The following is a 13,099-nucleotide window of genomic DNA, read 5'->3' as shown; positions in this document are numbered from 1 at the left end:
CAAACAGATTAACTGGGCTTTAACCATCCGGCGAGCTATTTGCACACTTGAAAGAATGTTCACAGAAGAAAAGTAAACAGTCTACAGACGTTAATCATATGTTTTACGATAACCATTTAAAAGCTATTCCCTGTACTACCATTATTTAAATGAGAGGTTGACTATGCCATTCGCTTGCAATACCCAGGGATGGTGAGATGGATTCCTTTTAAGCCACGTGAAGTTAGCATTAAGCACAATTAGAAGGGGGCCCCAGTTGAAGCGTAGGGAGTGAAAACCAGTTAATGCACTGCATCATTCAAGGATTGGAGTTCACATAAATTATCTGCATACGCTGGAGCTGACACAAAGTGTATTCTTTGACAAAAATTCAGTTTCTGATGTACTTTCCAACTAACTAGTTGGGATTTAGATTAACAAAAACTAAACCACTGTCACTAGGAACTCAATGCAGCCCAAAGAAATACTGACACTGACTTCTCTGGGCCCTCAGGTTAAACAGGGACTCTTAGAAAGTTAGAATAACATGTAAATTCTACTCTGTAACACCAATAAATCTAGTCAGGGTTTTACACGGTGCTCTGTATTCAAGACTGCCCTTCAGGCTGAACTGAGAATTGGGCAGATTTACATTGGGGAAAAGAATGGCAAGTGTAGAGCTGGAGCTAAGCAGTTAGAGTGGATGAAAATTCAACATTATAGGAGACAAATGGCTGAACTCCTGACACAGAAACAATGGGATTTGGGGAAGTAAAAGAGACTCATGTCGAAACCGGTCATGATCCACCACCTTTAAAATTCCAGCTGCAATTTTGTAAGTGCAGATCACAGAATGTACATGTTTAATTCTCTGGGTCATGCATATAAAACCAAGCACCCAGTAGATCGAACTGCCAGGTGGGGTATCATGCTTGCAAAGAAACACATCCACAAATGACTCCACGCATGCAACTCTGCTGTTATCCTGCAGAAGCTTTATGAACATTCGCCCAGTAGGTTTCCTTCTGAAGCCTAATTGGCTTAAAAAGAAACTATTCTGTCTGGGTTCTTGCATGTGTGTGACATTTTACATGCCCCCTTTGGTGCTCCAGCATGGGAAATCCCTCCCCCCGCACTCCTTCCCTCTAACATGCGAAATGGAAAGATCCACCTGCATGCTCCCAAAAAAACCCTAAACCATTTCCCACCTACCTGTTTTGGGATCTACGTCAGCTGGTAAGTGTGGAGGAGGGTTTCCCGGTGTGAAGTGCTCATTGCTGTACGTGATAAGCGGCGTAAGAGGGTGTACATGGTGTGGGTGCTGCACAACTGGCACTTTGTTAGACTGTCAAGAGAAAAAGGTCGATGGCATTAGAGGAGCGCTGGGTACTCCCCAGTGCAGCACGAGGCAGGACATACACAAATCTGAGTATCCAGGACTTCAACACGACTTTTCCAGACCCCTTCTCGGTGTCACCCCTGCAGTTTTCCCACCCTCTTGCTTAAAACCTCCTCACACGCTTTCCCTACTCCTGAGTTTCTTTAATGTTTTTGACCCATTGTGCTCCTGCATGGAGCAACAGCAATTCTTCCAAATTTCTCTTTTTAATTTCGTAGTCTTGTGCGTCACCTCCAAGATGCAGGTAGACTTCTCAGTGAGGGGCTGACAGAGCTCCCAGTTTAATTAGCAGGAGACCCAAATGCTCACTGACCTGCAGGTCTTTTCCTTTCCCCTTCCTGTCCTCACTTTCAGTTCTGCATTTTACTGCTCATTGCAAATACTCCAGATAAAAAGCCTTTGTAGTGCGAAAGTATTCCCTTCATCAGCAAGCATTAAGCTGACAAGCGATCACCTGCATATTTTATATATATATATGTATTTTAGAAGAGCTGATTAATTATCAATTCATAAGAGAATGCTAATAAATGGAAGCTGGATACTGATGAACTAGGCTACTAAAATATTCAGCTATATAAATAATGGCAAAACCACAGATAAAGCCATTGAAATTAACACTCTTGTGGGGGGAATAACCACACAGATATCATGAGGTTTTCCCTGTCACATTCCTAGCTTGTGGGGGAGAGGAATTCTTTTTCTTAACGACAATAAAAAAAAAGAAAGGAGTGAATGAATGAAAGGAAAAGGCAGGCTGAACTGTAACTTACCCTTACAAGATCACAAAGAAAAAATTAAGCTGAAACAAGCGAACTGCTGGACCATTTACTGTGAGTAATCCAATTGCAAAAAACCCTATTCCCCATAGAGGATTTTCACTAAAATCCTACAACAGGGACATTTAACCAGATTAGGTACCAGCAAAGATAAAGAGGCTGGTATTAGATGATGAATGGATTAGAGTCAGGTTTCATTTTAGAATGTGTCTTCATTTCCTTTTATTACTTTAAGTAAGGAACAACTTGCATTAACATCAAGTAAAAGGAATCACATTAAAATGAAGTAGTGATACGACGGTGGCCCCCGATAGCGCCGCTGCCGTTCAGGGTCTGCCAGCACCCTTCTGCTCACCCTCCTGCCTGAGGACAGCTCTGAACCCCACAGCTCGCTCCCCAGCACCCCCAAACACACACCCTCGCCATGCTCCTTTACACAAGTTATTATCTGATCTCGGTACGAACGCTCCGAGCTTCCCTTAAAAGCGCTCCAAAAGTAATTCAGTTATTCTCCAGGAATGAGCTTCTAAGACTGAGGAGGAAGGAAGAAGGGAGATGGGCTGAGAGCTAGGAGGAAAACAAACGTCAGTCTTCCCCAAATAAACAAGAAGTCCCTCCATCATGTTTTGGCCAAGCTAAGCTTCACCTTCAGCTCTGGCAGCCTCCTCCAACCCAGGAGGCTTCCCCAGCCCCAGCTGGACGTAGCTATTTGACTCACCCCTTTGATAACCTGCAGAAAAACAGTGTGCATCCAAAACAAGCAAGCTAAAGAGCAGTGCTTATGCTGCCCAGAACTTTCACTGTGTTCATCCCTTTTTGCAGCCTCTTACACGGAACGATTCCCCTCTAACACCAGGCGCATGGCACAGGAGAGTCCCATGTCAAATGGCCACCATGCAGGACAGAGCGTGGTTGCGACAGCCAGCCCTATGAATTACAGCACGTTGTGTTGGTTGGGGTGCAGGTCAGATCTTCTGCCAGCTTTACAACCAAGGACAACTTTTGGCCGCAGAGATCTATAATGGTTTCACATCAGAGGAGCTATGGGGATTTAGCTCCTTAACTCAAAAAGACAAAGGAGATGCTCTAACCCAGTATCTCTTCTCTTCCAAGTGGACCAACCTACGCAGTCCAAAAGTAACTGAAAGGTTTGGCAAGGACTTCACATAACAAATCGTATTACACCCCATGCAAACTAGCAGGCATCTGCTCAACAACACATGACTTTATAAGCAGAATGACCAGTTGATCTGGTTCACAAAAAAACAATCATTCCCAATAGGAGAGATTTTTGCCGACCTAGAATTGTATGAAGTCTTGCTGTTAGGTGACCCACAGAGTGGCTGGTAGCTGCTGTAGCCCTGTGCTCTCCCACGTCTACCTTCCCATCATTGGAAAAAACCCTCACCCAGATCCTGACAGACACTGAGGGCTGTCTTCCACAGACAGCTTATTTTCATAGATACTGGAACTGGTTAGTTAAATAAGTGAGTGACAGAATAACATTAAAGGGTCAGACTTAAGCCGACAAACAAGAAGCAACATGAGAGGAAAGCTGGACTTACATGCCTGTATCACCAAAGCCAGATATACCATAGGGGGTTACATGTAAACTGTGGGAAATTACCACCCACTGCTCTGATATACCAAGAACCCCTGCAATATCTCCATAAAATGACACAAGCGCAAAATTATTCTGTATTTTACTTAATACTTTTCAGGGAAAAATACAAAGCAAGAGGGGGAAAAAAAAACCCACCAACAACCAGGAGTTTGAGCCTTAAGCCTGCAAACTTTTCCCCAGGTAAGTCATTTTTATTTGGGTGACTGCCCTGCACTCAAACAATTCATATAAAGGTACTGGATGTGAGGGTAGGATACTTCTTTTGCCACTGTGATGATACTGCGGCAGAGATGTAAGGAGACAGTACTGGGGGAAAAGGGGAAACTGTCATTTACATGCTCAAAAATACACTCTCCGGGACAGAGGAGTGTGATCCACTGCCTCTGCAAATCAGTCTGCATCTGTATCACTACCCAGGGCTAGGTTTGTATTCTGTTTTGCACTGTTTATCTCACACTGGGAAAAGGGACTTAACGCCGCTTATAACAACACATACAATTTGCAAGCCAAGCTAATAATGCATAATATGCTAAATAATCTGGTCTTTAAAAACAGCATTCCTGACGTTAACTTAGCTTCCTTGGAAAAGAGGAAAAGAAAGGACTAGCTGGGAAAGAGCAGGATTAATCCTGAACATGCATCTTCTTTTGAAGTCAATAGGAGCTCTGCCTGAGTAACAAGTGTGGTCCTAACCCCATCCACTGGCAATGAAAGGTAAACCACAGAAGCCATCAATAGGAGACACCTATTAGATGACCTTAGCCATCCCCCTGCACAAGGCCCTTCTCCAATATACATTTTGTGAGTACTTTATCAAGGGTAGTTTTAAGCTAAAAGCCATTGTGAGATGCAGGAATTTCTCTGGCAACTTGAAGAACTCCATTTATGGCTATGTCAGGCATGGAAAGGGAAACTGCACCGGTACGCAGAGATTAGCATCAGGGCATGTGGTAATAGGATGGGAACAAGTGGAGATTTCTAGAGAGAAATCCCAGCATCTACAAAATACCAAGTCATCTGCTGATAAATCACTCCTCTCCACTGAAAGCTGAGGTCTCATATGCTGGGTTAGAGGGCACAGTAAAGAATTGCAAGAAAACAAGAGAAGTTTGCTTTTCTTGATAACTGCTGCCTGAAGCAAACCAGAGGAAATTGTCCCCATAGGGACTCAACTACTAAATCTCTCTATATGAATTCAAAATGCTTCTGGGAGTGCTTAAACACAGATGATTTTAAACAATAATGGAGCTCTGAAATGATGAAGAAAAAAACCCCAAACACCACCAAACCCACAACAAATTTTGGACTGATTTTTGAGAGGGATACTGAGATCCACTTAGCCTAAGTTCTGATAGGTGCCTTTAGGGAACAAAAAAACCTATCTGAACTTCAGATTTAAACTGCAGGGGATTGTATGTATAAATTGCTGTGTATTAGTCTTTGTTGCGTGGTAAGGACATTTCATTAACAGGATGAAAGATACTTCTATGCGTGTACAGCCCAATTTAATACACCCCACTGATGAATAGTCCCCATTTACTGAAGGAGTTAATGCATACTGTATAAATCAATAGTTCCTAAGTCTCTGAAAGCAACGTAAGACTTGCACAAGATGAAACACTGTATTGTGAGCACACAAAGAGAAACCAACCTTTAAATAGGAAGAGTTTGTTACTGCGATTTCTGTTTGCAAATTCATAGCTTGTTTGGCATAGGTGATAAAAATAAGGTATCAACTCAAAGTCCGAGAAAAACATGCCAGAGAGGCCAGAGGATTTGTCTTCACTGGGATAATGTGTGTTTAGTAAAAGCAGGTCTGCAAAAAAAGCCACCCGGGCTGGAAACAAGCCATCATGCCATTGCAGCATCGCAGCGGCCAAAGCCTTCGGCCTCGGCTGGCAGGATACTCTGGTCCTATGGATCCCTGGCCCAGCAGCCAAGGGCAGGACCACGGATGCTCCTGCCCCAGCAACTCTGGTGGGCACAGTTAGGGAGGGACACCCTTCCCCAACCTGGGTGACCTTTTTTAAGTGTCCTTAAGTCCTGTTTGTGAGGCAGGGATGTGCTGCTGCCTGCCAGGCACCCCCCAACCACCCCCAACCAGGAACGTGGTATGGGATTGGGAATGAAGCATGGGAGGGACTGATCAGGCACCTGCACTCTGGACCCCCGAGTCCCCTCCCCTTCTTCCACTACCAGTAACAGAGGAGGAATAAGAGCTGGCCATTCACCTTAAAACCTATTAATCAACAGCCGCTGAAAATAAATGGAGCTAGAGCTCCGCCTGTCTTTTTTTGCCATGTCCTCCTCTTTCCTGTTTCCCCATTGCTTTCCCTTTCTGCTGAAGAAAGATGGGCCCTGAAAGTGCCTTTATGAGCCTAATACAATAAAACAAAAGCAGCACAGAGAGGGTTTGTCAGCCTTTTCCCCTCCTCCAGGGTGGATGCAGAAGGTCGGCAGTGGTGTTGAATTAGCAGACCCTCCTGCAGTTGCTCTCTGGGCTTAGCAAAGGGTACCATTCAATACCAGTTCACATTAAAAAACAGGTTTATAACTTGTCGCCCTGTATTTTCCAGATGGTGCTATTGCAGTTATGCTGACTGTGGCCAGTGAAATGCTAACAGATGTTCCTGAGCTGCTCTGCAGCTCCAAAGATGCTCGTAAGAGGAAAGTCTCTTTTTTACTAAAGGTTCATCTCTCCTTGGTTCCGCCTCGGAATGACACCCCCGTTTCCCCCCATCAGAAAACTAAGTCGCAAGAAAAGGCGAGTCCCAAAATATTGCTGCAAATACTAGAATATTCTTCCATTTCCAGCCAGCGTCACTAGTACCCAAAGCTGAGCTTCCCCACCAGTAAGCACCACTCTGGCCCCGGAGGGATGCACCCACATCAGCAGCTGCTCCGGGTGGCACCCCAAACTTCAATAAAGGAAACTGCAAACCATTTGGGTTAACTGAAAAGCTAAGGCCAACCAAACCCACCAGCTATATGTAACTCTGTCCTCATCCCCTTCCCAAGCATAAAAATTCAATGCCAGTGATGAAGCATTCTGGAAAAGAAAAACAGATTGAATTTTACCAGCTCCCTTCAGCTAGTGGAGTCACAGTTTATTTTCTTAAGGATGCTTTCACACCTGACTAAGCATTCCCTCCTGAAAACTACTTCCCCTTGCTCCATTATAGCTGATACAGTGGCCTGAGCCCTTTCACAGTTTAATGTAGCTGATTTCTGCCTAAGGTCCTGCCCTAAGCTAACTGCCCATTGTGGCAGGAGACAAGGCCTCCATTGATAATCACAACTCACCCTGCTAAAAAAAAGGGCTCATTTTCTTCTTTCACACAAATGATGACAGGAGTACTGACAACCATGTGCTGGGACAATACCCCCCCTAGACAGAGCTTGACAAAAAAACTCCAAACCCACACTGCCCTCCCCTTAATAAATAATAAAAGGGGGGGAACAGGACACTGTTGCATCCTTCTGATTCTTCCCCCTCCCTCTCTGACCACTTCCCAGGCCAGCAAGTGCCTACCTGCTCCTGCAAGAACTGCCGGCTTTCCAAAAAGACCCCAGGCTCTATTAACAATCTCTCAGACAAAACAACAAAATCAGCTTCCTGGCTTTAAGTGCCCAGCAATTCATTCAAGAAAAGAATCATTTTCTTTCTTCCCCCCCACCTTTAACTATGATGAAGTGCCCCCTGCATACTGGAGCACTAAGCCACCGTGCTTGACATTTTCGGCATCCTTCCTGTCAGGGAGCGAAGGTACTGAGGGGAAAGGGTGGGAAAATGAGGATTTAAGATGTTCAGGAAATTTCCACTTAATTTCGCCAAAAGGCAATTATGTGAAATGAACTGGTGACAATTAGCATACACCAAATCCTCTAGCGTAAAAGGGAAAGACCCGGGGTTTAGCTATCTAATTACCGCCTGTTAGTTCTCATGCAGGAGAATTAAAACCACTAGTAGTAAAACATTATTATTAAGCGGTGCTCACACTTTGCTTTCAAAGCTCTTATTACTATGGTACTTGGGGTGTTGGGTTCTTTTAAGCAAAAATAATAAACTTGGGGGTTTAAATACAAGTGCTGCATTCTTGGACCATGCAGTGTGACTCTAATGTCAGGTCAAACCCAGAGAAGCACCTGCTACACAGCTTTGTATTTTGAGATTCTTCAGCAACACCTGGAATTACATTTAGGCCAGTTAGTTTTTACCTCACCCATTCTCTTAATGTTTTATTGATGAAGAGAAAGCTCTCTGCTGCATCTGCTCTGCCTGACCTTGGCATACAAATTCGGACAGTTACCCCAGCCTATAGCCCAGAAAGCATGGCCTCCACATACCCAGCCAATACAGTACAATTCCTGTATCCCAAAATCAGAGATGATTTGATCAACAAGTGGATTTCCCCATACCAGGAGGACAGGGTAATGCTCAGACTCTCCAAGTTTCAAGCATCGAGGTGCCCACATCTATTTCTTTCATTACAAAAGGAGAGGCACAGTTTCTTCCCCAGCCTTACAAACACTTGGTGCTTTCCTTGCATACGTTAGTTAATTACTAGACAGATACTATCTCTGCAGAGCAGGCAAGCCTTCCTTCATGCCTAACAAAGCAAAAAGCAGAAAGATTTGGCATGTACTAGACTAAAACCAAAACCCACCGTTTTCTTAAGCAGTACCAGCACAATGTGTGCTGGATACCCAACCACTAAGCAAAGAGACTGGTGAAACCTAAGCAGGTCTTCAAGAAATGCTCCTGATCATAAAGGGGGTGGAGAGGGGAGAGATACAGAGCAATAATGCAAGCACAAAAATTCAGAAAAGATAGGAAGAAGGGAGAAGTGAATATAAGCAATAGGGTGCTTGTAATTGCCCTGGTAGACTTTGTTTGTTAAGTGCTTTGTATGAATACCTAGTCATACAATTTTACTTCCTGCCTAGCACTCTCTAAAATGCCACATTATAAACAGCTTTAATTTTTGCATATAAATCTCTTATTTCAGCACCAGACACATGCAGTAAGAGAAACAGCTCCACTGAATTTCTTAGGCTGTCTGTGACTTCTGTCTACAGTAAAAACTCGAATGTGAAGCTGCTAAAAAACTGCAAGAAACGCAGAAATAAAATTAAGATGCATGCCTATACCCACTTGGATTTGGCAATTTCAGTAACAACAGCATCATTAAAAACTAACATGCATATACATGCCTTCAGATATGCTGCCAAGTTTTCAGAACAGCTTTTTCAAATTCCGTATGCACAAATTATAGTGGACTGTGCTCAATACCGATACACAAAGTATGTAGCAAATGTATATCAAACAGCTTAACAAATAACAAAGCTCTAAAAATACATTTTCATTTTACATCTGCTAAAATCATTACACGCCGCCACAAAACAACTCAGTGATGAAATTCAGGAAATCCATATCAATTATTTCTTGAATAAATTCAACAAAGTTTCCCTAAAAATGTGATGTTAAACACACATCAAAACTGAAACACCTTGCAAATACTCTGGAAGAAAAGAAAGAGGTACATTTATATAGTGCTGTCAGGCCTTTAGCCCCCAGTCCCCATAAAAAGAATTCCTCTAAAGGTAAAACGCTTACGAGATCTCATCTCCAGCCACGTAAAACCTGCATATGCAACTACATGCAGTGAAAGAAGAAACATTTAAATAACTGTCCTTTTAGATTAATTCATTTTGGATCCATTCTACAGAATTTTATCCCCTGTTTTATACAAGAAAAGGCAAATAAATCAACTAAGCTACTCAGGCAAAGGTACCAGAGAGTACTGAAGTGATAGAAATCCTCCTCCTGGACTGACTGTCAGCAAGCCTGGCAGAGTTGGAAAAGAAAACAGCAGAAAACTCAAGACTGCCACAAAACCTCCGGTGAAGACGTGATGCTTTCCAAAATTGTTAAATACATTTCTATTTTCTGTGTATAATCACGGGCAGCCTCCAGAATGGGCTGAGGGTCGGTTTACTTTCTGTAATATATATTAATGAGAGAAAACAAAGTCTCATGGACTTCTGATAACGAACACAGAACCGCTGTGTCAAAACACATTATCTCCTATTTATCAACATTCAGGATTATTTTTCGTATTCCTTTATCACTGGGTGAAATCATTTTTATGGAGTGGCCCTAAAATTTTTATCTTTCGCATTACGGCTGAGCTTTATGAAGAATTGAGAGAATTTAACCGAGTGTCAACCACACACAGGATCAAAAGCACCCAATTAAAAACTACTACATACTAGTTTTAACCATTAAAAAAAGAAATAAAAAGATCTCGTTTTGTGTATGACGAGAGTTAAACCATTCCATCTCCAAACCCCCTTAACTGTAACGTATGTGCCCTGCTACAAACCAACTTTTTCTCCTTATAAAAAAAATATATCAACAAACATTTTTACCTTCATGGTTTCAGAGTTAAGGAAATATCGTACTGAACTGAAGAAAGCTTTGAAGTGGCCCCCTCCGCCCCAAAGGAAAAAAAGGAAAGCAAAGCTAGTGATGTCATGGTCACCGTGTGAATGTATGTCTGCGGATGTAACACACAGCTAACACACGCACGCACACTTCTCCCCGGCTGGTAACCATTGTTCAGCATCCAGAAACCAGTCCCTGGAACCTGCTGTACAGCAGGCAATGAAACACACCCCCCATCCCCAAACACACCCCGATCCCACCCTGGATGCATTGGAGAAAAAAAAAAAAAAAGCCGGTTCTCCCCCCCCTCTTTCCATAAACCAAACCCCAACACCAGGCGGAGGAAGGGCAAAGAGGAGGAGTGCGACAACTCTGCCCCGCTGCACCATTGTGTCGCGACAAACCGGCTGTGCCGCGCGCTCCCCGTCACCACTGCACAATTAAAGTGCCATCGAAAAGTCCCGCTTCCCCCTGCTGAAAAAGACGCTTACCATAAAATAAATAAATAACAACACTGCCGCTAACAAAGGTCACAGCTGGAGATGCTTGCTTGATTTCTCACACCACCCCCCTTTTCTTTTTTGTGATTCCACACAGGAGGAAAGAAAAGGAGAGGGAGAGAGGGGGAGAGGGAGAGAAGTCACATCAGAAGTTCAATGGTCAAGACGGAAAGCGCGCACGCAGAAAGTGCTACTCACCCAGCAATTCAAATTGAGATGCCAGCAGCCGAACTGCTGGAAGAGAGAGAACCCAGAGGCAAGCGCTCCTCCTTTACCACTCAAATCTTCCATTCCCACTAAAATTGCATCCCTCGGGTACATAACAGCTTTGTCTTTCCTTCTCTTAACCTCAAAAACTTTTTTCTTTACTGTCTAGATGCCAATTGTGCTGGCTTTGTATTATTTTCCTCGCAGCTTTTCTCTCTCTTTTTCTCTCCCCGCTCAAACCTCCCCCCCCCCCCCCCCCCTTCACTTAAAGTACTGGAAAAGCTGTCTTAAAAGATCAAGATGTCTCCAGTTTTTTGGCCTGGTGTTTTCTGAATGCTCAAAATCCACTGTCATGTTGGCTGTGAGAAGTGTCTTATTTCTAAATTGTCGGCTGCAGTTATCAAAATTTAGAGAAGCCTCCTGTCTTTTCTGATATAGCACTTTACCATCATCCTTCCAGGGAGTGGGGAAAAGACTTTCCCCCCCCCTCTACGCAGGTATGTCTGCTCAGAAGAGCTAAAAAGCAGTTACCTTGGAAATCAATGACAATGCTACTACAACCCAGGTTGCACAGGTATTACTAAGTGCAGCGAGGAAACGCCGGCCGGCCGTGAGGGAGCATGATCAGTTAAGTGTAGCGAGCAGTCACTTTATCTGCAAGATTGTCAAATCCCTCAAAACAAATTTCTTAGGGGGAGAGCTGTAAGAAAAGTGTATTTTCTTGTCATTGCAACACCGAGGTGACATATGGCAGACCTTTACCATTAGCTCCGGTCTCTCCCCTACCCCCCCGCCCCTTTTCCTTTAGTATTTAATATTTCTGTAAACCACTGACCCCACTGCAAAAGCGATGCAAGAGGAGCTTTGAGATCGCCAGCGTTACGGTGCCCTGGCTATTGTATTTTCCCAAGCTGCTCCTAAGTGAGCATAAACAGGGATACCCAGAGAACATCGCTGAACTGAGCAAGGGTGAAGCCTTCTCCCCTGTGCCTCGCTCTTGCCTATGAGCATTGCAAGACACCCGCTTCCTAAACCTGAGCCAGGTACCGAGGGCAAACCGCAGCATCCGACTTTGCCAAGAGTCAATCCCTCACCTCTTATTTATGCTTTTCCCTAAAGTTGCAAAGTAGTTACTCTGCAACAGAAGCAAAAGCCATAAAAGGTGGTTTAATAGGGAATAACTAGGAGACCGCGGCCACCTTCTTCCCCTCCTCACTTTCTAAGGGAGTTTGGCAATGCCGACGGATGCTGCGTGCATGGGAGCGCGATCGCCATGTGGGACGGACGCTGCTGCAGACGAGGCGCCAAAGGAGACCAGTTACAAACACTTGTCTTCCCCGCGCACATCTGGGTGATCACACCAACGAGCTCACCCCAAAGAATGAAACTCGGGACTGAATACGACTAGGGGAAAATGAAAACTGTTTCAAACTGGGAGACCTTGAGTGGTCCCAGGTTTGCTTCTTAAGTGGCCGTTTAATCTGCGGAGGCTGTGGGCTACAACTAAGCGAACCTAACAAAATGCAAACTGGCACCCAGGACCGCTGGCAGGGGGGGTAAAAATCAGGGTGGATGAAGCGAGCATGGGGGGAAATTCTGCCGGCCTGAGCACCGTCCCTCTCCCCGCACTGCTCTGGCCTTCGCGTGCAAAGTGTCAGCCAGCAACCTTTAAGGCCCTTAATACCAAAACAAAACCCCGCGATTTCCCTTTACACGGCAACAACAAAAGCAACGAGGCTCCAGTTTGACAAGTAAAAAGCCCCAACAACACGACAACTAATTGCCTTCCCTCCCTCTATTCACGGCAGCCACCACACTCCAGCGGCCGCCTTTGTCCCACGTGCGGTTTCCCGCGGCAGCCGCCGGCGCCGGGGCCGCTGACGGACAGTTCCCCATCATTGACCAACAATAACTTCCAGAAGTGCAGCAAATAGGACGGGCAACTGCAAATGAAGGATCGCCCGTTCCCCCCCTCAGGATGGGAAGGAGCCCGGAGCTCTCCGGGACCTCCCTATTCCCACCCCCTCCCGCAACAAGCTTCCTGCGGGATGTTTCCCCCCCACCCCGGCCGCTTCCCCGGAGCCGTCGGGGAGAAGCAGCGCAGCCCGGAACGGGGCCGACGGGCGGGGAATAGGGGGTGGGGGGCCCTGCCCCGCGCCCTCCTTA

General features: G+C 44.9%; 1 protein-coding gene across 26 annotated transcripts in view; it reads right to left on the bottom strand.

Annotated features, from left to right (window-relative positions):
• TCF7L2 (transcription factor 7 like 2) overlaps positions 1 to 13,099 on the bottom strand; it is a 179,553-nt gene that overhangs the window by 26,331 nt on the left and 140,123 nt on the right. For 24 of the 26 annotated variants that reach the window (XR_003991408.2, XM_030485931.2, XM_030485932.2 and 21 more), the window contains one exon: positions 1,192 to 1,324. Coding sequence is in view for 25 of the 26 variants with exons in the window: in XM_030485931.2 (XP_030341791.1) it covers positions 1,192 to 1,324 (133 nt within the window). In the remaining variant the exon portion in view is untranslated. Of the gene's footprint in view, positions 1 to 1,191; positions 1,325 to 10,924; positions 11,140 to 13,099 lie in introns of those variants that run through there. The other 2 variants (XM_030485944.1, XM_030485946.1) reach the window with 1 other exon arrangement.

This window comes from Strigops habroptila, chromosome 5, assembly GCF_004027225.2.
Source record: "Strigops habroptila isolate Jane chromosome 5, bStrHab1.2.pri, whole genome shotgun sequence".
Classification (NCBI taxonomy): Eukaryota; Metazoa; Chordata; class Aves; order Psittaciformes; family Psittacidae; genus Strigops; species Strigops habroptila.
Note: the sequence above shows the minus strand (reverse complement) of the source record. Positions and strands in the feature narration are given on the sequence as shown.